Source organism: Petromyzon marinus, chromosome 35 (assembly GCF_048934315.1).
Source record: "Petromyzon marinus isolate PM22_M1 ecotype Great Lakes invasive population chromosome 35, UKy_Petmar_22M1.pri1.0, whole genome shotgun sequence".
NCBI classification, from domain to species: domain Eukaryota; kingdom Metazoa; phylum Chordata; class Hyperoartia; order Petromyzontiformes; family Petromyzontidae; genus Petromyzon; species Petromyzon marinus.
In genome coordinates, this window is record NC_133701.1 from 1288158 (window position 1) to 1314177 (window position 26020).

At 45.2% G+C, this 26020-nt stretch overlaps 1 protein-coding gene across 3 annotated transcripts in view; it reads right to left on the reverse strand.

Moving 5' to 3' along the window:
* Window positions 1–24985, reverse strand: part of LOC116948805 (phospholipid phosphatase 3-like) — a 47073-nt gene extending 22088 nt beyond the window's left edge. Inside the window, exons 1-4 of one of the 3 annotated variants that reach the window (XM_076071794.1) lie at window positions 24893–24985; window positions 24608–24711; window positions 20507–20605; window positions 19439–19554 (exon numbers count right to left, since the gene is read on the reverse strand). In XM_076071794.1, the coding sequence (XP_075927909.1) occupies window positions 19439–19508 (70 nt within the window). In that variant the 5' untranslated portion in view covers window positions 19509–19554; window positions 20507–20605; window positions 24608–24711; window positions 24893–24985. Of the gene's footprint in view, window positions 1–19438; window positions 20429–20506; window positions 20606–24607; window positions 24712–24892 lie in introns of those variants that run through there. The other 2 variants (XM_032965916.2, XM_032965915.2) reach the window with 2 other exon arrangements.
* Window positions 24986–26020: the final 1035 nt, after the last annotated feature.

A 26020-nucleotide genomic window follows, 5' to 3' on the forward strand; every position in this document is an offset into this window, starting at 1 on the left:
CAGGGTTGGGATCGAACCCACGACCTCCTGCATACCTGGCGAGGAATTTAACATCTCCTAGCCACCGTGGTGCCCATGCCCCCCAGCAACTTCTGTGCGCCATAGCGACGGCATACAGGAGGCGATGTCGCATCGCCCAGTGTCCACCAGGCAGGCATTGGAGCGAGTTGCCAGTTCAAAAAGCAACCACTTCAGGTGACGACAGCCCAATCGTCCGGTTGCTGCCCTGCATCATCCATGCAAATTGTCACGCATAGACCGCGCCTTAGCCAGAGTCCATGCTTATCGATATTTACAATGTGTCAATGGGGCGATCGTCGCCACAGTGACAATGGAGCAGTTGTACTCACTCTGCCGCTGTGTCTTGTGCTAAAATTTCACGCTGCAAGAGGTTTTGCTTGACACGGGCTCACCAATGAGCTCATGCCAGATGACGAAGGCATCATGTCGGGCTTGGTGCTCTGCCACCATGTGCTCATACCACGAGGAGGTGACACCACAGGAGGCTACATTACGTTGCTGTCACTGCCCAATGCTTCTCTGGGCCCACTGAGAATGTTCCAGTGACAATTAAGAGTTGGTGGTTTGAATGAGTGTCACTTTGGTGAGTATGTGGCTTCTGCGGATTAAAAACAAAACTCCCTAAGCGTGCAACAGGCTTGAAGCGCACGTGTCACTGCTCAAGAAAAATAAACACTCCCAAGTCCACTAAATACTGAGAGATGCTATCGCACGAGGGACATTAGCTATGGCCTAGCGACGATGGTCAGAATATGTTTCACTCACTCATTACATGACAGTGAGCGCATCGTCACAGTGCTAGGAGTGGAACTCAACAATGAGTGTTAGAAGGAACATCTACGGGGATGCCCAGGCAACTACTGCCTTGTTACACTGCCTTTAAACCTAGCTGGACCACAGGCATTGGCCAGAGCACCTACACATCTAATATGTGGGACACAAAAAGTAGAATCGGTATGCTTGAACGTTTATTTGCTGCTTCAGGATATAATTAGTACAGAATTTATGGACATTTAATTGCTGGAAAAAACACTGTGGAATATCCACAAAGCGGTAGATTAAAAGGTAAAGGCCCCAATTTACAAAAGTGGTAAATGTTCCTTTTATGCCTGTTTTTTTGGCAGAAATATGCCAACAAATTAATTAACAACAATGGGCCAAATGGCAAAGGTGATGCGTTTTGGTCGTAATGTCAACGCAGAAGTTTAGCTTATTGTCTCTGTGATGGAACAAAACTCTCATCTGGTGGCAGTTGTAAGTTCAGTTCAGACGCTTTAGTACCAATTTCACAAGATGAAAAAATTCGGAAAGATCCCTGAAAGTAGAGTCTCACAGTATTTTCATCACAGCAGTTCTCAGAAATACATTTCGTATGCGCACCCAACTGTTCATTTTAAATACCCTCCGCCTTGCATCATGGGTCCCCCTCTTGCGAAATAAACCGTGCATTTTAAATGGTCTTACCCCTGCAAATAAAGTAAAGATTTATTCAGTGACGCTTGTGAAAACATTGAGCCAAGTGTACAGCCGCCAATCTCTTGCCCTCACACACACAGCATGCAATGACGTGCCGCGTGTGCTTTTAGCCACTCCTGAGAAGATGCTGCAATTCTGTCTGGGTCATGAGGGTTTACTTATTATTTGAATTATATATGCACGAGCTTGTTTACCATAAAATCCTCCTTTTACGTCATCACATGTGTTAAGAAACAAAAACTCTACATTCAGGAAAAGCCTTCGTTTCCAGACACGTTTTCAGGAGGGTATCGTGCTGAATTCTTTGGACATTTTGATTTTTTTTACTTAAAGCTTTCGTGACTGCAGGAATTCACTCTCTTTTGGCCTTTCGGTAAAGTCACGTAGACCGAAAAAATAATTTTTAAAAATCACAATCTACGTGACTTTACCGAAAGACCCTGTCATGACAAGAATCACTAATGGGGCCTCGGGGAGAATACTCACATACCTTCAGTGTTACAAAACATTGCCATAATTTTTTCCCGCTGTTTGTAACATATACAAGTTTTCTGAAAATGTCAGAGGGACAAGTGTGATTAACAGATGACCAACAGTGCATCCTAGGTGCTGCAGACACTGTTGTGAAGGGTGCAAAGTTCCAGAAGAGAGCAGTAATAAAATAGGTGTGTTACAACATAAAGATTTGTTAATCTAACTGCAACGAGTATGTGGATTGAATATGAGTTGGGCTTTGAGTGAGAGCCCCTCGAAAGTGTGAGTATTCTCCGGGTGCTGTGGTTTCTTCTCACATGCCACAAACCAAAATAATTCACTAAACATCCCAGTGTAGGACCCTACCAAAATAAGTAATATTTTTAAAAAACTTCTTTTTAAACACGCTTTTATGAAATGTACTAGTAATGACAGAAGTCCACGACTCCAGGAGATGGCCCCGACGCTTGCCACAAAGTAAGGGATCGTGGCCAATTACAGCCAACGTCAGTCGACCGTGTACAATTAGACCCCAGCCGAAGCATAACATATAAAAAAGAATGTTTAAAAAAACAAGTTTAATGTTTTTATGATATAATATAGTATTGTCATCAGTATGACAAGTATACCAAGTTTGCAGTCGATACCACATTGGGAAGTGTGTTAAAATTGAGTTACAAGATTTGAGAATACAACGAAAACATACAGCGAGTTAAAAGAAAGCGGGTAAACAATACTGAGACTCGGGTGACACACACAATCCACTTGTATGGAATCAAGGCGGCATCTATCAGAGACAGCACGGGAATTAAATTGTGGGGCGATCGATGCGGACTTTAAGTTATCCCCTCTCATTTGTGGATTTTCTCTGAGATTTCCCAACCATATACAAAAAACAACTCGTCAAGATGAATTTTCCAACATTCCCGAAGCGGGCCACACCTGAAAAGAAGTCTTTAATGCGGTTTTCACTGCTAAATATAATTACTAGTATTGCGTAAAGGCGTTTCATCATTTGACGAAAGTAACACATCGGTCACTGTACGTGGAACAGCATCTCGTCTCCACCCGTCGTCCATCCCGATAAAACTACAGGTGGGAATTTTTTACTATGTGTACATATTGATACTGGTGGCTGTGCAGCGGTTAACGCAACTACGCTACGAACCCAGAAACCCGAGTTGGATTCCGGCCGCGCCGACTACGATCGGCGAGCGAGATCTGAACCGGTCGTGGGCCCCCACCTCACCAACCGGCGCGGACCCACGTGGTGAAGTATAGTCAAACATCCCCCCCATTGCCGACACGCCACGGGTTGGCTTTCAACCAGCGGGGGATTGACAAAGGGCTGTACTATGCCTCACCCGTAGACCTTTGTGTTTATGGTTTGAAATCAGGACAATCAGACCCCAATCTTAGTGCGTCGAGTTCCAGGTATGGTTTGTATTTACCAACGATTGGAATGTATTTTTTTTAAACTTAAAACTGTACTGCTCTCGCTGTTGCCAACATTGCGAAACTTTTAATTTCGCAGCAAGTGCATGCAATTAAAATCGTATTTCTTTACGGCCCGAAATCATTATAAGGCTCTCGATGTCACGAGAAAGAAAATCTGAGTAGCCTAGAAGAAATGTCTGCATTCATGCTTCTGAAGTGTGGCTTATAGAGACAGTGGTGTAGCAGGAGCACAAGACTCTTCACTGTGTATTCAATAATACTGGACCCTAAGTTGAATCAATATAATCTTCTTTTGTCTCAGTTGGCGAGATCTGCCAAGGTAAAATATGTATTTGGTATAAAAAAAGACCCCTATCATTGATGTATTGTTGTGTACGGTTGTTTATGTAACAATGTACAGCTCTGTCTATCCACTGTTGGACAAAGGGCTCTCCGCCACCACACGTCGGTCATGGGGTGTTGCTTGACGAGGCTTTCACCGCGTTGGTCAGTGCGGGATGGTGAATGTGGCGAGCATAGACATCGGGGTACAGTGCAGTACAACAATTGACTGCACCGCCCGCTGCTGACGACGCAGTACCGCGTCGTCCTACGGCACCCCGATTACGCACGCCGATCACCCATCCAATTACCAACCAGGCTTAGCCCTGCTGAGCTTCCGAGCTCCGATGACATCGGGCACGTTCTGGGTGCGATTCCGTCGTGGGCAAATGTCTTGAAGCAAAACAAAATAGATCGGCACCGCCGCACGCACAACCTGCGTGACTTGTCCAAAACTCGCAAGCCATCAGCAGGTTCTCGCACGCGACTCCTCCTCCACAATAAACCCGCTCACCATCACGACAAAGGTCTCCTCCACAAACAGAACATCACCTCCTCTGCTGATTTTCGTGATGGAAGAGGGGGGGCGGGGCAGGGGGGGGGGAAGCACTTCAGTAGCAGCACCAGCAGCAGCTGCACCGTTTACCGACGGACGAATGGAAGCGAAGATGTAAACAAGCACAGGAAACAGTCGGCGACGTTTCCACCGATAGGCAGGGCCGTAGCGCGAGCTGGGACGACGCCGCGAACGGCCGCGCCGCCCGACAAACCCGTTCGCCGTGCGACAGATTCACATCGGGGACTCGGGAGGGGAGCCAACGGGCGTGGGTTGGGCCAGTTCACGTGTGGCCGCTGCCACGGAGCAGCCTGCGTGCGACGGGCGGGCACGTAGGTCACGTCCCGAGTTTCCTTCTACGAGCGATAAGCCTCAGGCGATGATTTGAACGTCGCCGGTAGATAAGCGATTGCCAAACGGCCTTCCTTGTGAAGAGGTCCCTCACTCAAGCCCGCTCGTCAAGCTGCTACGTTACAGTGCGTGGCTTGCTGCTGGCTGGCTGAACTGCGGCGATGACAAACGCTTGTAACCTATCGATGCGGAGGCGGGGTTGGTGGATCACACAGAGATGGAACATGACGGGCGCGAGACACAAATCGGGTGAAACGATTTATTCCCTGGCCATTTGATGAATGGTCACGATTCGCTCGTCAGCGCCTGATTCAAGGATCGATTATTTAACGTTGTGGTGAATGTGTAGTGGCCACTAGTGGCTCCAGAGATCATGTGAACCCATTACATACAACATATCATCATCGTCATCATTCAGTGCCTATCCACTGTTGGATTAAGGCATCCTCACAACATGCCATACCCTTGCTCTGACACTGGCTCACAAGAAGGTAGTACAGCAAGTGGATTAGCCATAATCTATTTCCATCTGTAAGGGGATAGAGCGTTGCCCCCTCACTTGCGTGGGTTTTCTCCGGGTGCTCCGGTTTCCTCCCACGTGTAAAATAAACACAACTCGACATTAAAACATCTTAAAATTAAGACCCAGTGTGGCAGCAGGACCTCCTCGTGACAAAAAATTTCTACGACTCAGTGTGGCTCTTCTGGATAAAAAATAAATTAATGGAAAACTAAATATATTACATACTCTACACTAAATTTTGATTTAAAGCTTTCGTGACTGCTGGGATTCATATTCTTGGTTCTTTCGGTAAAGCCACGTAGAAGGGAAACAATAAAATAATAAAAATATAAAACAATAAAATTCTCACGACGTCTCGACTGCAACACAAGCAATCATCATCAGGTGTGAAAACCACAGCAAGGAAAAAAAATGTCTTGCTGTACTCTACACTAGTTATGTTGTTGCTACGTTCTTATTCAGGGGTGACAAAGGCACTCCAAGCTTACAACTGTGCAGTATCGAGTTAAAGTTGATGTTGTTTGTTACATGGATGTTCTCCGTTGAGCCAGCGGTCCAGCTATTTTACACGGGAGATGCGTGGTGGATCGTGACCGCAGCAACAATGAAGGCAAAGACGTCAATCCCGCAAAGGGCCGAGTAAAGGGATCCGAAAGGGATATTGCACAACGAATATTGTCGCAGCAAAATATTTTTATGACTTAACTTGATAGGAAACTCTGTTAATCCACAGCACACCTCTGAACTCTCCAATCGTTTAGTTACAGTAAAGTGACTCTTTACCAGTTTCCTTTCATGGTGATGATCACAATTCTCTAAAGCAGCATGAACACTTTTTTAGAGTATGACAAATAAGAATAGTTTTGACCCTTTCTGGCAATAAAACCGGAGGTGTTAAGATGTCCCAACGCCAAATAGATAAACCTTTAGCAAGGAATCAAGTTACTGCATTAATCACACACACACACACACTACTTTGTGGTGAACATGCAACAAACATGCTCCGATTATAATATATGCCGCATTGTCTTTGAAAGTGATCGGCCTGCACCAGAGACAGCCTCTTCTATATAGCCTCGTCTCACCAGTGTCAGATCAGAGAACGCCAAAAGGCGAACAGTACAAAGACAATGCCCCACGTATCAGAGCATTCATAGCTAGGGGTGAGCAGCTGTATCATTGGACCTTTTTGCCAGTATCAAAGTATGAAAAACAAGAATAGATTCTCATTTTTTTAAGCGTTTCCCTCGTATGCTTTCAACCCAATCTTCAGCGTTACAAAAACCCAGTCTGAAGCGGCGCATCTGGGCACGTGAAGAAAAAAAGGCACACATCAAGATTCTGTTGGAAGTTGGAGTCTCTCCAAAAATGTGTTTTTGATTTAAATTCAATATAAAATGTAACCGATGTAGAATTCCCGGTGTCTCGAATGCCCATTAGTTTACGAGTGCACAATGGCATGCAAAACGGCAAGGTGTCTCCTTTGCCGACTCGAGCTGTGATTCAGGAGAGGACTGTGTCAAAATAATGTAGGCGATACTCAAAATTAACACGGCAATCGTCAATAATGCCACGTATTGACACGGCCAAAGCCCCATTGAGCCTCGAGACACTTTTCCAGGAAGGGGCCTGCATTGGGATGTTTGTCCGATGAGAGACATAACACTCACGGTGGTCCCGATAGATGGGTGCATTAACCTGCTTACTCTACTTCGAGCTGCTAATGCTCTTGCAGCTTGGCAGGAATGAGTCTCACCAATCTCCGTGAACCACCAACGCTTGCCTCCAAAGTTCACCACGCCCATCCGAACTCGTTGCTTAGGTAGTAGACCCAGGGGCTGTGTGGTTGCTGAGAGGGGTTGTGTCGGGTGATTTATGAGGGTGTTCACTGCTATGGAGATTCGCAGCCATGGTTACCATCTCCACCAACATGAATGGCTTATTTAATGTCAGTGCCCCGTGTTATTTGATGTCATAAGGGGCCGTCCATAAATGACGTCACGCACCTGTGGGGGGGGGGTTAGAAATTTTGTGACGATGTGTGACGAGGGCGGGGGGGTTGAGAAATGTGACGTCACATCAAAATGCGCAACTTTAAATAAATATAGACAACACTTTCTACTTAATTAAATAGACTTTTTAATAAATGTTTTCTCCTACAACATCAGAGTGCAGCGACACATTAAATACGCACTACAATTACAATAGTTTAAAGCGATTTGAAGCATAATTTTTTTACCCTTTCATGTGGCAACAAACTGACACCTTTATTACAAGGAGTCATGTTTGTCATTAGACCTCCTTTGCCACTACCAAAATGTAATAATAGGGTTTTTCCCCTTTTTTCTGGCAACAAAACTGAAACCTTTTTACAAGGTTTCAGTTTTTGCCAGAAAAAAAGGGGGAAAACCCTATTAGTTGAGTCATGTTTGCATTGACCACAATACCTGCGGTCGGATTGCAAACAAAAATACATAACTCTGATAATGTATTGGCACTGTCCTTGAAATTGATTGGGCCACACCCGAGACAGCTTTCCTTAGAGCCTTGGCGTCATCTGGCCCAACACCGCGTGACACTAGGCACCACGTGAGACTAGGCACCACGTGAGACTAGGCACCACGTGAGACTAGGCACCACGTGAGACTAGGCACCACGTGACACTAGGCACCACGTGACACTAGACACCACGTGAGACTAGGCACCACGTGAGACTAGACACCACGTGAGACTAGGCACCACGTGAGACTAGGCACCGTGTGAGACGAGGCACCACGTGACACTAGGCACCACGTGAGACTAGGCACCACGTGAGACTAGACACCGCGTGAGACTAGGCACCGCGTGAGACGAGGCACCACGTGAGACTAGGCACCACGTGAGACTAGGCACCACGTGAGACTAGACACCACGTGAGACTAGGCACCACGTGAGACAAGGCACCACGTGAGACTAGACACCACGTGAGACTAGGCACCACGTGAGACTAGGCACCGCGTGAGACTAGACACCACGTGAGACTAGACACCACGTGAGACTAGACACCGCGTGAGACTAGGCACCGCGTGAGACTAGACACCGCGTGAGACTAGGCACCGCGTGAGACTAGGCACCACGTGAGACTAGGCACCACGTGAGACGAGGCACCACGTGAGACTAGGCACCGCGTGAGACTAGACACCGCGTGAGACTAGGCACCGCGTGAGACGAGGCACCACGTGAGACTAGGCACCACGTGAGACAAGGCACCACGTGAGACTAGACACCACGTGAGACTAGACACCACGTGAGACTAGACACCACGTGAGACTAGGCACCGCGTGAGACTAGACACCACGTGAGACTAGGCACCGCGTGAGACTAGGCACCACGTGAGACTAGGCACCACGTGAGACGAGGCACCACGTGAGACTAGGCACCGCGTGAGACTAGGCACCATGTGAGACAAGGCTCGAAGGAAAGCTGTCTCGGGTGTGGACCAATCAATTTCAAGGACAGTGCCAATACATTATCAGAGTTATGTATTTTGTATTTTGTTTGCATTCCGACCGCAGGTATTGTGGTCAATGCAAACATAATTCCTTGTAAAAAAAAAAGGTGTCAGTTTTGTTGCCAGATAAAAGGGTAAAAACCAATTATCAGATTTTGCTACTGGCAAAGGAGGTTCCAATGGCGCGATTTGAAGCAAGTTTTATTTTCAAAATGGAAATATTGTTTTGGGGGGGGGGGGGGCAGAGCTTTGTGACGTCATATTTGAGGGGGGAGGTCTGACTTTTTGTGACGCCGTGTGACGAGGGGAGGGGGGTCAAAAATCGTCCAAAATCGCGTGACGTCATTTATGGACGGCCCCTAATGACATTAGTGATGGGCAGCAGGACTGGGCCCTAGCTACAAGTATCTCACCCAATACCACCAACACCAGTACCAGATTGCAAAACCTACTTCTCTAGAAATGCTCTTTGTGTTTAGTTTATTGTCCTTTCCCCGGACCTCCGATTAGCACGGTTGGCTATGTACAATGCGAAAGAGTTCAACATACTATTAAAAAAAATAAACTATTTTTATTTTACCAGGTAAGACCCACTGAGCTATATAGCTCTTTTCAAGAAACATCCTAGCCACAAATGATAGCTCAACGAAGTGGCTCATCACGCGGAAATTTATAACAGCCATATACTCTAAACGCACGTTGATAAATGTGCAGGGAAACCAGAGGACTCGGAGAAAAATTCACGCGACCACAGGGAGAACACGCAAACTCAAAATATCCAACAGGCGTCAGGGTTGGGATCGAACCCACGACCTCCTCTATACCAGGCGAGGTAGTTAACACATCTCATAGCCACCGCAGCGCCACATGCAAGTATTGTGACAGGTATTTCTGGCCGCATGATTCTGTAATGTCTTATTATTATTGTAGCAGCATAGAAGATCAGGGTGTCAAGTGATAACAAACATCGTTCAGTTTTAATGAAGTGAGTACTACTTTGTGGGACGCGAAGAGTGGATTTTCTAGGGATAGACTGGTCCCTGCCATGAGAATGATGGAATTTTCACGACTATCTCAGAACCACTGACATAGATGCCACTATTTACGCAGACACTGCAACTTTTTTGAAAATCTTGTGGTCTTACCTGTATGAGAATACCTTGGCTTTGCCTACCACTTTTACAAGGTATTAGCCAAAAGATATCGTATATTAGGTATATATTTGGCTGCACTGATGGTTCCAAAGCCAAGGGGAGGGAGATCCAGAATTAGAATTTGATTATGGCATGGTCCAGTACAATGCGGCAGTCAGCACATGTGGAGTTGAACCAGTTTGCAGCATCAATGGTGAATCCATTACCACAGCCACACATTGTTTAGTGGAATGTTACCAAAGTGTGGTTTGTTACCAAAGTGTGGTTTATGCTGTAGGCTGTGTTAAGGGCTCTGCGATATTCACAAGAGTGAGCTACTGTGCACAGAAATCATGACTTAAAACGCTAAATGTTTTCAAAAAAGCTAAAGAAAAGCAAAGGAATGCGTATTCGCCACTGGAACAGAACAAAACAAAATTTGAAAAGATCTGGAGGAAATGGGAAGGGCAGCACGTCTCTGCTTGGCAACAGAGGTGAACAGAATGTGTTTACCAAACATTCTCCACTCCTGATTGCAATAAAGTGTATTAAGTAAAAGCGTGGCAATATACTTGTGCATTTTTTCCAAATTATATTTAAATATTGTGTTTTTGGAAACGTATAATTATTCAGACAATGATATTTGTAATGCTCCAAGAAAGCTGTGTGACATCACCCACCATGTGACAGAAAGACCTCTGGAAGATGATAATGTGGAACTATTTCTACAATCCCTGAACATGTGTGTTACGTACACTCGTGGTTGCATCCTCTCACGTGTCTTGCCTTAGATATGTTCTAACACATGGATTCAAGGCACCAACACAGGATATGCCAAAATGTGTGAAATCTCAAATGTATAGTTTTTAGTGGTTATTTGGTTTCTTGCTCAAATTGAGAACCCTGTGTAATCACAAGGCGGCTGGCTATCACGGAACCCAGGATCTCAGCAGTGTTTAACTTTGTTTCCTGGAAATCATTCACTCTGTCAGCCACTCGGCCAACTTGCTATACTTCACGTTCAAAAGTTATTTTCATATCTGTGATATGCTCATCGGCAGAAGCGTTCTCAAATTCCAACATCCGGGTGCCACTATTGTGCTCAGCGGGTTTCATCGCACAGAGCATGTAGACAAGCCCCTGTCTTTTCAAGATCAATCGTCCGTTATGTACAGCACTGAGAGGCCAGTGGCGCAGCAGATGTGGACGCAGGCGCAGAGAGGATGGCAACAGAAGCCAAGATGTGCGTAGCTCCACACATTCACGCAACCTTAAAAGAGGTACAATTTCAAAATAATATAATCCTAAAAATAACATATATGGTGCAACTTCGAAGGCATTGATCTATTATTTTGGAAAATACTGATTATGTAAGGGATAAACTACATTATGTTTTTCCAGGTAAAGCCCACCAAGCTATTAGCTATTTTTGAGAGGCAAGGCATGATAGCTCATCAAAGTGGCTGACATCATCATCACACGTGGGAATTTAAGGTAGCCAAATCAGCTAATAAGCGTGTTTGTAAATGGGGAGGGAAAAACCGGAGGACCTGGAGAAAAATCAACACGACCACCACGGAGAGAGAGACAAGCAAACTCCAAATATACACCAGGCATAGTCATGGTTGAGATCGAGCCAACGACCTGCTGCTACCAGGCGAGGTAAATAACATTTCCTAGCCACCACCAGTTGAATAAGCAATGGTTTGACACCTACAACAAAGTGAATGGACCTCACAATCAGCATTGTACCCTTTCATCACCACCAGTGTCCTCGGCTCTTCATAACTGTCAATTTAATTCAAACAAGACCCAGAAGGGATCATCCAGGTAGTTCCACTTCAACCTCCCATCCTTCTTGCGTGACTTTCATGAATTCAGAACTACCCATCACAGAGACCGCTCTGGAATCAAGACATCTAAAACTAAGGAACTCACTGCCTACATGTGATTAATGAGTTTCCTGAAACGTAAAATCTACAGTGAATTCAAAACATATGCTAACAAGCGGAGGATTTATTGATTGTTCTCTTGGGAATCAGGGCATTTGTGCTGGAGCTTCTTAGACATCAGATTAACAGGCCCATTTCTCCGAAACAATGTTATCTCTTAACGTCTCTGGGCATAAACACATGTAAACAACCCGAACTGCAGTAATATACAGCACACACACCTATGAAGGCTGTGATTTAGGCGTAAACACACATTGCTCAAAATATGCACACAACTACACCCGCACAAAAGACAAAAACCGCCGTATAGGCTGAACAAAAACCGCCGTATAGGCTGAACAGACTGTTGGGGCAAGTGCTATTAGCAAGCACCTACGAAGGCCGGCACGGCACACGAGGGGGTCGATGGCCAGCACTACGCCCGGCCGCCTTTGTCTCCCGAGTGGCGAAGACCACACCAGGTAAGAAGCAGGACCAGTTCAGATAATCGTCACTGGTGTTAGCCACGAGCAGGAATAGAACTCTGGTTGGTGGTAAGTATGCAGTATTTGAAGTCTCTCCCAAATGCATTAGACGGTACCCGAGGCTCACTCAGCACTGGTGGCTTGTATCGTAAGTTCTTTTCCTCTCGAACTATTCAACACAAGCCAAGATGTCTTCCAACTAAACCAACCAACAGGAGAGAGCCCATCTGATCGAAATTGCAATTCTCAGCAGTTTGTTCAGAGTCATTTGAAGTGGCAAGGAAGCTCACTTTATCTTATTGGCTTCAAGCAGTTTTTATTTGTATTTTCACCAAACACTGTACATGAGTATTTTGCTATCAGCATGTAGCTAGAGATGAAACATTTGAGCCTGTCCACAGAGAGATAACTTCTAGATTTGATTGGAAACGTTTTTCCTCTCTCTGTACCTAGACAGCCTCCATAACCAGACGGACTATCAATATCATCTTTGTCTAGAAAAAAGATATGGACTTCTCTTCAAAACTGGCAACATTTTAAATTACTAACATTTTCTGGTTTGAAGAAAATATGAATAAAACAAATATTAAAAAATAAGCAACCATTAAAATCATATTCACGTAAAATGATACCCACCATACTAAATCCTTTCAGATGATCAGTATGACTTAAAGTATGAATTTACTTCAAGTTTGTGAGTTATTCATGATTGTGTGCCTGCCAACCACACATTTAAAAGCCAAGGATACTGTAAACCAGTTACATCGCAAGAGGAAAGCTATTAACAAGATTTGACACTGTCCAACATCTCATTCATATTTGTTGGATTGTCTGTGTGCAATGTCACTTGAGATCCCTACTGTACATCAGTCAACCCAATGTATATTTGTGATGTGTAGGTGGTAGACATAATTCCAAAACAAACTTAGATATACAGTACTTAGGATCTTAGGTTGAAGAATATCTGGGACTGGCTTAAAATGCACGCGACCCAGAAGACCCATAAACCTTTTTCAGGATGAACCTTACACAACCTCTAGGCGACATTCTCTACTCTATAGCCAGGCCTTGAAGGTGAAGGACAGAGAGCAGTTGCCAAAAATAACTTCACTACCAACAAACCTTGACATGGTCGGCAGCCTAGTCTTTCAACAACAAGCACAAATTACGGATTACAAAACAATACATCACATGAGCAAAACAACCCTTTAATCCACTCATTTATTGAAGCTTAAAAAAACTATTTAAGGGTTTGCAAAAAATGTTAACTGTGGTGCTGTGGGTCCAACATTATTGACAGTCCCGTGCCCTCTGCCTCATCCGTGCCCAAAGTAGCATTTGGTTGTCCAGGTCTTGCCTTGCTGACGACATTCGGTGCCTGCGATATTTGTACCAGGTTATTTATTATTCAGGAGGCAGTTTAATAACGAGGTTAAGAGACTTCAAGATATCAAGTGCGGACATTACAAGGGACTGCATATGATGGGATAGGTTCTGGCATTTAAATAATGATGCATAACCCCTCCCTGTGCTGTCATATAGGCACACACAACAGAAGGAAAACGGTACAGTAATAGTCAAATGTCCTCGCTCTCAGCATTGAGGTCACTGAGATAGTCCAGCTGACCAATGGGTCATGGACGTTTGTAATGCCACTTAAAGATCTGACACAAATGTTTTCAAATGCTGTATCATATCATCGCGTTTATTGCCACTTTAAAATCCAAACCTGAAGTTTGAAAATGCATTATGCACCGTCGTTTACAAACCGCTGTACAATAAGATAATCTCTTTGGTTGCTTCAACAAATTATAAGGTAAAAGGGTCTGCCCTATGTTAAAAGTTAATCAGATTACATCTATGGCGTATGTATTACAGATTATCGTAATGTTTCTCTTTACAGCATCGACCGGCAACGTTGTTCGCCTGCTTTCAACTGCACTGCTTCTCATCAGCAGGGCCTGTGGCCTCCTTCACCAATGCCACCACCGTGCCCGCTTGCCGTTGTTGATGAGCAAGATTCAGGGCGAGAAATCAAAACTTAAGTTGAAGCAGCGCGTGGCAAATTCGCTGTAAAGGCAATAAGCCGAGTCTTGCTAGGTCCAGCGGCTAAAGAAAATAAACATTAACCTTGGCAGTGCGGTAATTTGGACTTACGACGATAGGAAGTGGGAAACTCATTACAGCATTAAGATCATGAGCACCAGATGTAATGAACTTAAGGCAGACCTGTCAACCCCTTATCAGTGCCCGACCTTATTACAGACCATTTCAGACCTTATTGGTCATCCCCGTGTCCCTTATAAATCTCAACATTCATCCTACAAAGTCCCATCACAAGGGAGAAACACAAACAAATAGACAAAAACATTGTTTTACCCAATTTCCCTCCTGTACAAGAATAAACCGTATGGGTTAACATGTAAGCGAAAGTAAACTGACGATTTTACAAATTGTTTGTGCTGCACAATAAAAAAAAGCAATGCCAATTCAAATGAGCCAGGAAAGTGAATACAAATTCCATCTCCGAGGGTGGACAAACCGGTTAAACTCCCTCGGAAAATCCGCTTACAACTGGACCCGCCACACACGTGACACAAGCTAAATTGTTGTGGAACAGTCCAGTCCAGAGAGAGAAATAAGTTAAATGAAGACATCCCACGGATACATAATCGTGAACACTTGACAATTAGCGCGCAGCAATCCCATTGTGAGCGTGTTCGTTACGTGCCGGGCGAGAAAGTCAAATGGCAGTAGCTATTCCGCGGTTAGAGATGGGATTCGTTTGTTCGCAAGAACGACAGAGTGATGATGTGCACCAGATAGTTGTAGGGAAACTGCGACAGGCACAACAATGGGATTTGGTGTAAACGGCAAACGAACGGTGTGCACCCGAGTTGTGATGTGGGTGTGATGAGTGTGTCGGTGTGAGTGGGTGTGATGGGTGATGAGTGTGTGGGTGTGATGAGTGTGTCGGTGTGATGAGTGTGGGTGTGATGTGTGTGTGGGTGTGATGAGTGTGTGGGTGTGATGGGTGATGAGTGTGTGTCGGTGTGATGAGTGTGTGGGTGTGATGGGTGTGTGGGTATGATGAGTGTGTCGGTGTGAGTGGGTGTGATGGGTGATGAGTGTGTGGGTGTGATGAGTGTGTGTGATGAGTGTGTGGGTGTGATGAGTGTGTGGGTGTGATGAGTGTGTTGGTGTGATGAGTGTGTGGATGTGATGAGTGTGTGGGTGTGATGAGTGTGTGGGTGTGATGAGTGTGTGGGTGTGATGATTGTGTGTTGGTGTGATGAGTGTGTGGATGTGATGAGTGTGTGGGTGTGATGAGTGTGTGGGTGTGATGAGTGTGTGGGTGTGATGAGTGTGTGTTGGTGTGATGAGTGTGTGGATGTGATGAGTGTGTGGGTGTGATGAGTGTGTGGCTGTGATGAGTGTGTGGCTGTGATGAGTGTGTGATGAGTGTGTGGGTGTGATGTGTGAGTGTGTGTGTGTGTACCATGTACTTACGTGTGTAGTGTGTTTGGGTGTGCAGTGTGGGCGTGTACTAAGTGTAGTGTGTGTGTGTAGTGTGTGTGTAGTCTGTGCAGTGTGTAGTCTGTGTAGTGTGTGTGTAGTTTTGTGTGTAGTCTGTGTAGTGTGTGTGTAGTATGTGTGTAGTCTGTGTAGTGTGTGTGTAGTGTGTGTGTAGTCTGTGTAGTGTGTGTGTAGTGTGTGTAGTGTGTAGTCTGTGTAGTGTGTGTGTAGTATGTGTGTAGTCTGTGTAGTGTGTGTGTAGTGTGTGTGTAGTATGTGTGTAGTCTGTGTAGTGTGTGTAGTGTGTGTGTAGTGTGTGTGTAGTATGTGTGTAGTGTGTAGTCTGTGTAGTGTGTGTGTAGTGTGTGTGTAGTGTGTAGTCTGTGTAGTATGTGTGTAGTCTGTGTAGTATGTGTGTAGTCTGTGTAGTATGTGTGTAGTCTGTGTAGTGTGTGTGTAGTGTGTGTGTAGTGTGTAGTCTGTGTAGTATGTGTGTAGTCTGTGTAGTGTGTGTGTAGTGTGTGTGTAGTATGTGTGTAGTGTGTGAGTAGTCTGTGTAGTATGTGTGTAGTCTGTGTAGTGTGTGTGTAGTGTGGATGTATCTATGGGGAGCGGTAGTGTAGTGGTTAGCGCTGCGCTATGATCCCAACCACCCGAGTTCGATTCCCGCTCTCGGTCAACACTCGTGACGATAATCTGAACCGGTCTCACCTAGGTCGACTCAGCCTAAAAGGAGTACCTGGTGTGTAAACAACACCATTGGGGAGACAAAGGCGGCCGGGCATGGTGCTGGCCACCCACCCCCTCGTGTGCCGTGCCGGCCTCCATCGGTGCTCGCTAACAGCACTTGCCCCTACAGTCTGTTTAAGGCTACACGGGGGATCTTTGTCTTTGTATCCATGCATACGGTGTGCATGTGTGTGGGTGTACACACTGTATGTGGTGTGTACACTGTGTATGTGTACACTGTGTGTGTGTACACTGTGTGTGTACACTGTATATGGGTGTACACTGTATATGTGTATGTACACTGTGTGTGTGTACACAGTGTGTGTGGGTTGTAGCAAGTACGTCTCTTTGTTGAACGTTGTACGTGATGTGTGTCTATACAGGTACAATTGTGTGTGTCTATACAGGTACACGTGTGTATGTGTCTATACAGGTAAAAGTGTGTGTGTGTCTATACAGTTACACGTGTGTGTATACAGGTACACGTGTGTGTGTATATATGGGGAGCGGTAGGTACACGTGTGTGTCTATACAGGTGCACGTGTGTGTGTGTCTATACAGGTACAAGTGTGTATGTCTGTACAGGTACACGTGTGCGTGTGTCTGTACAGGTACACGTGTGTGTGTCTATACAGGTACAATTTTGTGTGTCTATACAGGTACAATTGTGTGTGTCTATACAGGTACACGTGTGTGTGTATACAGGTACAATTGTGTGTGTCTATACAGGCACAATTGTGTGTGTCTATACAGGTACAATTGTGTGTGTCTATACAGGTACAATTGTGTGTCTATACAGGTACACGTGTGTGTCTATACAGGTACACGCGTGTGTCTATACAGGTACACGTGTGCGTGTGTCTATACAGGTACAAGTGTGTGTGTCTATACAGGTACACGTGTGTCTATACAGGTACACGTGTGTCTATACAGGTACACGTGTGTGTCTATACAGGTACACGTGTGTGTCTATACAGGTACACGTGTGTGTGTCTATACAGGTACACGTGTGTGTCTATACAGGTACAAGTGTGTGTGTCTATACAGGTACACGTGTGTGTCTATACAGGTACACGTGTGTGTCTATACAGGTACACGTGTGTGTCTATACAGGTACACGTGTGTGTGACCGGATGTGCGTGCGGGTGTTGTGTGTCCAGTGCAGGTAGATTGCATGCGTGCCTATGGACTGTACAGGAGAATACTCTGTGTATGTGGGTGCCGTGGTGATGTGTGGGTGTGTGATGTGTGTGATGTGTGGATGTGGGTGTGATGTGTATGTGGGTGCCGTGGTGATGTGTGGGTGCCGTGGTGATGTGTGGGTGTGTGATGTGTCTGATGTGTGGGTGTGTGATGTGTGGATGTGTGTGATGTGTGGATGTGGGTGCGGTGTGGGTGTGATGTGTATGTGGATGCCGTGGTTGAGTGGTGTGGGTGTGATGTGTCTGATGTGTGGATGTGGGAGCGGTGTGGGTGTGTGGATGTGGGTGCGGTGTGGGTGTGTGGGTGGGGTGTGTGTGTGTGTAGTGTGTGTGTAGTCTGTGTGTAGTGCGTAGTGTGTGTGTAGTGCGTAGTGTGTGTGTGTAGTATGTGTGTAGTGTGTACTAAGTGTAGTGTGTGTAGTCTGTGTGGTGTGCGTGTAGTGTGTGTGGTGTGTGTGTAGTGTTGTAGTGTGTGTGTAGTGCGTAGTGTGTGTGTGGTCTGTGTGTGTGTAGTGTGTGTGTAGTGTGTACTAAGTGTAGTGTGTGTGTAGTCTGTGTGTAGTGTGTATGTGGTGTGTATGTGGTGTGTGTAGTGGGTGTGTAGTGTGTGTGTGTAGTGTGTGTGTGTAGTGTGTGTGTGTAGTGTGTGTGTTTAGTGTGTGTGTAGTGTGTACTAAGTGTAGTGTGTGTGTGTAGTGTGTGTGTAGTGCGTAGTGTGTGTGTGTAGTGTTTGTGTGTAGTGTGTGTAGTGTGTGTGGTGTGTGGGTGTAGTCTGTGTGTGTGTAGTGTGTGGTTAGTACGTTAGTGTGGATGTATCTATGGGGAGCGGTAGTGTTGCGGTGAGCGCTACGAACCCGGCGTCCCGAGTTCGATTCCCGCTAACACCGGTGGCGATTACCTGAATCGGGCCCTGGACCTCCCCCTAGGTCGACTCAGCCTCAAATGAGTACCTGGTGGGGTGTGTAAACATCGCCATCTAGGGAGACAAAGGCGGCCGGGCGTGGTTCTGGCCACCCATCCACCCCCTCGTGTTGCCGTGTCGGCCTTCATAGGCGGTCTGTTCACGTCCGTACGGGGGCGTCTTTGTGGTGCAGTGTGCACATGCACGTGTGTGTGCACTTGTATGTGTGTGCACAGACACACACACACGCGTGTGTGTCAGTGCACTGACACACACGTGTGTGTGTCAGTGCACACACACACACACGTGTGTGTCAGTGCACACGTGTGTGTGTGTGTGTGCACGTGTGTGTGCACAGACACACGTGTGTGTGCGTGTGCGCGTGTGTGTGCATAGACACACGTGTGTGTGCACGTGTGTGTGTGTGCACAGACACACACGTGTGTGTGTGTGCACGTGTGTGTGCGTGTCTGTGTGTGCGTGTCTGTGTGTATATCGTTGTGCACAGTACACGCGCCTGTCTTGTATACTGTCTGTGTGAGCATGCGTGTGCACTGTGTTACACACTGCAATGCAGTATATGCATTGTGTGCTATATATAGCGTTTATCATACATTGTTAGTGTGTGCACAATACAAGTATGTACACTATTGTGTTTTTATGTAGTGTATCTGTGCGTTCATTTGACACCACCCCTGTGTGTATTCACCCAGTAGTATGTGTATTGTGTAAGTCAGGAACTGCATAGCTATTGAATAATGTTTATATAAACGTGTACCTGATGCATTCATTTCACACGAGCGACCATTGTGTACGTCTCCCGCGTCGTGTTTGTGTGCTGATATCAGCACGTGCAGCACGTGTCTCTCACCCAGCAGCAGACAGAGCATGTCAATGGCCACGCAGCCCATGCCCAGGGGGTCTCCCGTCACCCACGCCATGGCTCCCGGTGCCCGGCTGCTCCGCTCGTCCTCCCTGCTGCTCGCCCTAGCGTATTTTAACTCGAACATGACACCACCACCACACCACACCAGGGCTCTCCTCCTCCTCACCACCACCACCCCCACCACCGCCACTCGCCACTCCCAGCAGCCACTCCCTCGTGCACACGCCCTCTGTGTGTGCTGCCGCTCTCTCCACCGCCCTCCTCACTCTCACGTTGATCCTCCCTCCCGACAATGAATCACTGTCCTGTGTCTCACACACTCTCTCACACACTGTGTCTCTCTCACACACACTCTCACAAACTCTCTCACACACACACTGTCTCTCTCTCTCTCTCTAACACTCTCTCTCTCTCACTGTCTCCGTGCTTAAGTGTCACGCACTCACCCACCCAGAACCTGACACGCAGGCTCCACCTGTACACTCCTCCTTGAGTACACACGCCCACCACCCCAGCCAACATCATTCACGATAACAACAACCTCCACTTCCTCCGCCTCCTGCTCCTCCTCCTCTCCCAAGACTCAAACAATGGACTGCTTCTGCGGCTGAAAGAGTGTGACCCCCCTCCCCCCCCGTTCTTGCAAGCCACAGGTTGGGTTGTCATTGGTTTGCTTTCCAGACACACATTTGTTATTTAATTTGTTTAGCAAACAAACAAACTCTGCTGGAAAGCCAATTGGCCGATGGACTAAAACATATATTTGTTTTTGTGTAAGTGGAGAAATACCGTGGCATGTCCGCGTTTTTAAGAAACCGTCATCATTTCCAAGGACATCAAATTTAGCCAGTTTACAACTTGTAATGTTTTTTTTAAATATTGCTTTGTATTTAAATAATCTAAAAATTAAAAAAAATACACTGTGAAGGAAGAATGAAAGAAAATCCCATTTTTAAAAAAACCCCTCCAGAATCCACAAACCATTTCAGGAATGTACAAACCAACACTACCGCAGATGCTGAACGGCACAAACGCCACTGCGGTGGGACTCACCAGAATGACGGGTTCCTGCGCGGTGCGGAGAGGCTGCCTGCATCAAGTCAGCACTGCTTTTCACTCCAACTCTATTTTCATGGGCCCCCAAAACAATTCCTGTTATGTGCAGATCATGGCAGAGCCGCCGATATTATTTCGAGGAAACAATACGGAACAAAGCTAGTCTTTAAACCAGAAACTGAGTTTGCAATCTTGATCTGTGTGTGGGAGGATCTCGCTTGGGACCCCCAGTTGTTGCTGATCAGAAGCCTCACGTTCTTAAGGAAACTGCTTTTTTCACCCATAACACAGGTTTATTGGGTTAGATCACGCAAATATAAATGTGTGTCCGGTGGTGGCGGGTTTAACGACACATTTATATTGACGCGATCTAACCCAAAAACTCTGTATTATGGATGATATTGGTGGCAAAAGCCTCCATGTTAAATTGGCTTTTTTCACATTTGCATATATAATCATTTACGGAAGTTATTAAAGAGAGATTACATAATTATTGCCATGGAAAAAATGTGTAGTTCCTGTGATGCACGTGTCCTAGTATTTTGCACAGCACCTTAGGATGCATTTGGATGATCCATGATTATATTGCCCTCTGCAGTCTTGTTTCCCAGTGCATAGCGAGTCCGCTGTCGTTTCGTGCTGTAGCTGATGTCCTTTGAATGAGGTGAAAAGCTACTGCGAGCTATGCATGTATATTTATCAAGAGATCATAATCATAACGATCCATGGGCAGATAGCCCGTAGGTGTCCACTGCATCTTTCGTCATCTCAGATACCTGGGTAATATACAGGTGTTGAGTTGAAGATTTAAAACTAATTACAAAACTGCCGTATAAAAAGCCTACAGATATTGTTCAAACGGCAAAAAGTCATGCAAAAGACATGGAATGACATATCTCGGGAGGGAAGCGTGCTTCTGCACGCTCATGCAGCTGAATGTTATAAATTCCTTTCACACACACACCCTTTCCACCTCTCCCCTCTCTTACCGCCTCACCTCCATTCTCCCACGAGATGGAAATGACAGCTCATGGGTGGTTTTTTTTCGAGTCCATGTTGCTACTTTTTTGGGACGTTAATAATGTCGTCAATACGTGAATGTAAGTTGTATTTAATAGTTAAGATTTAGTCTTGGTGCTGTTTTGAAAAATATTGATATGCAGTTTGAATGTCTGTAACATGGACAGAGAACACTCCACCAATGCACTCTACTGTGTGATTGTATCCCCTTGTGAGTCCACTGCTAGATGAAGGGCTCCTGCTCAGTTCCAGTCATCGGAGTTCCTTGATCATACTTCACCATACTGGTCAGTGTGGGTTGTTAAAGGGCGGGGGGGTGGGGAGCAAGAAGGGCTCAGATGTCACTCGCCAAAGGAATCATGGCGAACATCACCTAGTTCATAGTGCAGCGTGATGATTATAACTGCATCACCCATCACACACTGTATATCATTCCCACAAATAGATATCATTGCGCTTAATATAGGGTTTACTACACATACACAGTACTGCAAGTATTTATAGAAATCAGGGCTGCATATCGGATATACAGCATATACTGAATCAAATTGTATATTAAGCAATGGACATTAATATATGCTCACTTTTGGAGCTGTTCACACAGAAATGCACTCGAGGGAACGTGAAAATGTAATGTTTGTGCTCTTTCGAGGATTGTCTTTTTGCAGTGTAAATTCACTGTAACAACGACTATGGCACTGTAGTTTACAGTCCCTTGTCAATCACCTGCAGGAGGAAGGCCTCCACCCTGGGCTAGTGCCCTGCACTTTGAACCCAGAGATCCAAGTTCCATTCTAACATCAGGGACGAGTTATGTCTGAGCCAGACCTGCGCAACTCTCGACTTCTGAAACCCAAACTGAGCAGCGTGGTGAAGTATGGTCAAACAGCACTGTATATCATCTCCAACATATAATAAATATATCTAACGGCACTAAACACAGGGATGAATACACATACACAGCATTATACAAGTAGTGTCTGCTTAAACACATGTTTGCTATAACACAGTGGTCAAGAAGGCCCAATCATTGATGGATTGAAACATATTCTTAGCTTTTTCGGTAAAGTCACGTTGAAGGGAAACAATAAAATAATAAAATATACATGAAACAATAAAAATTCTCACGACGTTTCGACCATAACACAAACGGTCGTCATCAGGTGTGTCGACCGTTTGTGTTATGGTCGAAACGTCGTGAGAATCTTTATTGTTTTATATATATTTTATTATTTTATTGTTTCCCTTCAACGTGACTTTACCGAAAGAGCTAAGAATATGAATTACTGCAGTCACGAAAGCTTTAAATCAAGGATTGAAACATGTTCCGAATGCATATGGATGGAATTTTGACAGGCTTTGTTTTTAACTTCGTAAAATGGGCCCACTCCTCACCCCCCTTGGTGTTGCTGCGACCAAAACAATGGTCATGAAGGCCCTCAGGATGAAGGATGCTTTGTGGAATTTTCCCCTCTGCCTGCCTAGACCTCCAATTATCATGCATGCATCCACCTACGTATGACTTACAGCACAGCTTGAAATCATTTTATTGTCTCTGTGATGGATTACGGTCTACATAAAATAGTAAGCTAGAGTAAAACAGCATTCACTAAAGAAAAACCATTATCAATATGCTGGGTTTCAATTCACTGCAAAAAAAAATTGGTTTTACACCCCCATTTGTACAGTCGTGTTTCTTGTGTCCATATTATTTGCATACTTAAGTTAACCTTTTCAGCCTACATGTAAAATACATACATAATTTGCGTGAATCTAAAATAATGTATTCTTTCACGCAAGATCTGAGCATAGCAATTAATTCTACAGTACCTGATTAAATGATCCATCACTTTACAACTACTGGATTGGGTTTCTCTACGGCCATCTCCACCGAAGATGACGAGTACCTTGTGTGGTGAGGTCACATCCGTAGCTGTTAGCTTTGAGACAGGGTCAACATGCCTGACGCTAGCCACCCCACATACTTGTGCACCATGCCAACCATACAGAACGTCTCCTATCTGCGATCTTATTGGCCACAACTCCTATAAGACATGGGAGGTAATGTGCAGAGTCTCTCCAAAAACGTATAGTATGCACGGACCTATTCTTCCTAGTATCTGCGATTTTTCCCACGGATAAGTGGAATAGTTTCACAAAGAACCCCATGGATAATAGGGTCCACAATGCTCTGCTAAGTCGATGTGGATGAGGAGTTCTGTACAAAGAGAACGAGGGATGTTGTTCACGTGCAACCTGTGAATGAGCAGAGTCTTGTGAAGGCCTTGTTGATTTGTATTGCTTTTGGGCGTTTAAAAAATATGTGCCCACTAAAGGGTCAAGGTTCACAATTGTTAGGTGACACTCAACAGCAAAACTACAGCGGCAATAAAAATGTCTCGTGCTGGGACTATAAAGCCACTCTTGTAACTCACACTTACATTATATATTACAGTTACACTGGATTTGCACACACAAAGTCATCGATACTACAAAGTATAGGTGGAACGATTCAACCACAACCCACAGTTATTTGATAATTATTTTCATTTTAGGCTCACGGTTTTATTCAAGAACCAATTCTTAACATTTTGGAAAAACGATAACACCTCTAGTGGCTGCTCGGGTGATGTAAGCTCATGACATACATTAGTTCTTACACACATTCAATGCACGTAATGCGAACTTAAGAATTGATATGACTAATCAGTGAATCAATGCATCGCTCCATCCCCCATGATAACATTTATAAACAGTCTGTTTGGGCAAGGGCTGTTGGCGAGCACCTATCAACGCCAACATGGTACACGAAGGGGTGGTATGGCCAGCACAACGCTCGGCTGCCTTTACCTCCCGAGTGGTTATTTTTACGTACCACACCATGTACTCGTTTAACAGTTGACTGATGGGAGGCCCAGGACCGGTTCAAATTTTCGCCACCAATGTTAGCCGTGGGCGAGAATGGAACTTGAGTCGTCAGGTTCGAAGCATAGCGTGCTAAGCACGACGTTGTTGCTCCCCACAGTCTCAATAGGCACACTCAGTGACAATAGGTATACTAGCCACACACAAACCCACCTGGGTGAGGTTGACGCTGTGTGTTCGCCAGACTGTGACCCAGGTCTCCGTGCTTGTGAGTCTTCACTCAGAAGTGAGATCGACGCTTGGTGAGGCCTGCAGCTCTGGGTGGGTAGAACCACAAAGTGCTGCAACGTCCGCCTGAAACCACCACCGCACACTTCCCACACTGCCGTGTTGACAAATTCATTTAAAAAAACAATGAAACCACCACACTCATGAAGCAACCTCATAAACCTCAGAGCTTAGTACAATATCATGCAAACATTGAAATGAGTGCCTTACCAGTGAAAACTGTATAGTGTAATGTTTTTTTTAGAGTATATGGTCCTTCTCCGAGGTACATCAAAATCTGACTTCCCGTGGCATTGGCAGATGTTCATGTGGGTGATTGAATCACATGATCGAGATTTCCCAACGTCCTAGGATTGTGGAAGTTCCTGCTTGTGAATTTGCGTTACAAGACCCCAGAGTAAAACATCTGAAAGCCACAACCAAAAACAACTGCAATTTAAAATAGGGTTAAAAATTTAAACGCATGAGCACCAATACCGTTTTAGTGGCAGTCACATGCTATGAAGTGGTAGTCATGTTCTGTTACTATTGTAATGTATTGTTTAATAACAAGCAGACTTACGCTTGTAGTCTAAACTCTAGTGTACTTTACATGGAACACATGGCCACTACTTAACTCTGTGGTTTGTGGGTAATGTTTTCTGATAGCTGAATTTATGCGTGACTATATCATGACTTTCTCAGCATATTGTGAGAGCAAAATAACCCATCTCGACAAAATCTATGACACATTTATAATGCGAAGGACCCGGTACATATGGTGGCGAATGTCCCTTTTGCAAAAACAATTGGGGGGAAAAGTGCAATGTCTCCATTACCACCAATGGTGATAATGATAATACAAAAATGTGTTTGGGCAGTTTTGTGAATAACTGCATCCCCCTACATGGCTTTTCAATGTACATGTGGTACATGCGCATGTACAGCCCTGTATCAATCCACAGCTGAATGAGGGCCTCCCCACGCCATGCGAATTGTGGGGGTTAGTTGACCACATACTGGTCAGTGCGGGTAAGTGTAAACAGGCAGCAAAGATGTGTCAGAAAAGAAGTACAGTACAGAAATGGATTACGCTAAACTCCTTTGCTGCTTACCACATAGCCCCCCATACAGTAATTGTGTAAAAATTGTATTTCCACAAGGTCATAAATATTATAATTAAAGGATTCCAGGCTGTTTGATCGGGCATTATTGTAGAACATATACAGTGCTTTTAAAAAACATTATCACAAGCAGTGTGAGAGGTCATAATGCTGCAGGGCATCATGGGAACAAACAGGATCTTGCAAGCCCTATGTGCTCTGGCCAACTGCCATGAAAAATGAAAATGTGGCCTTT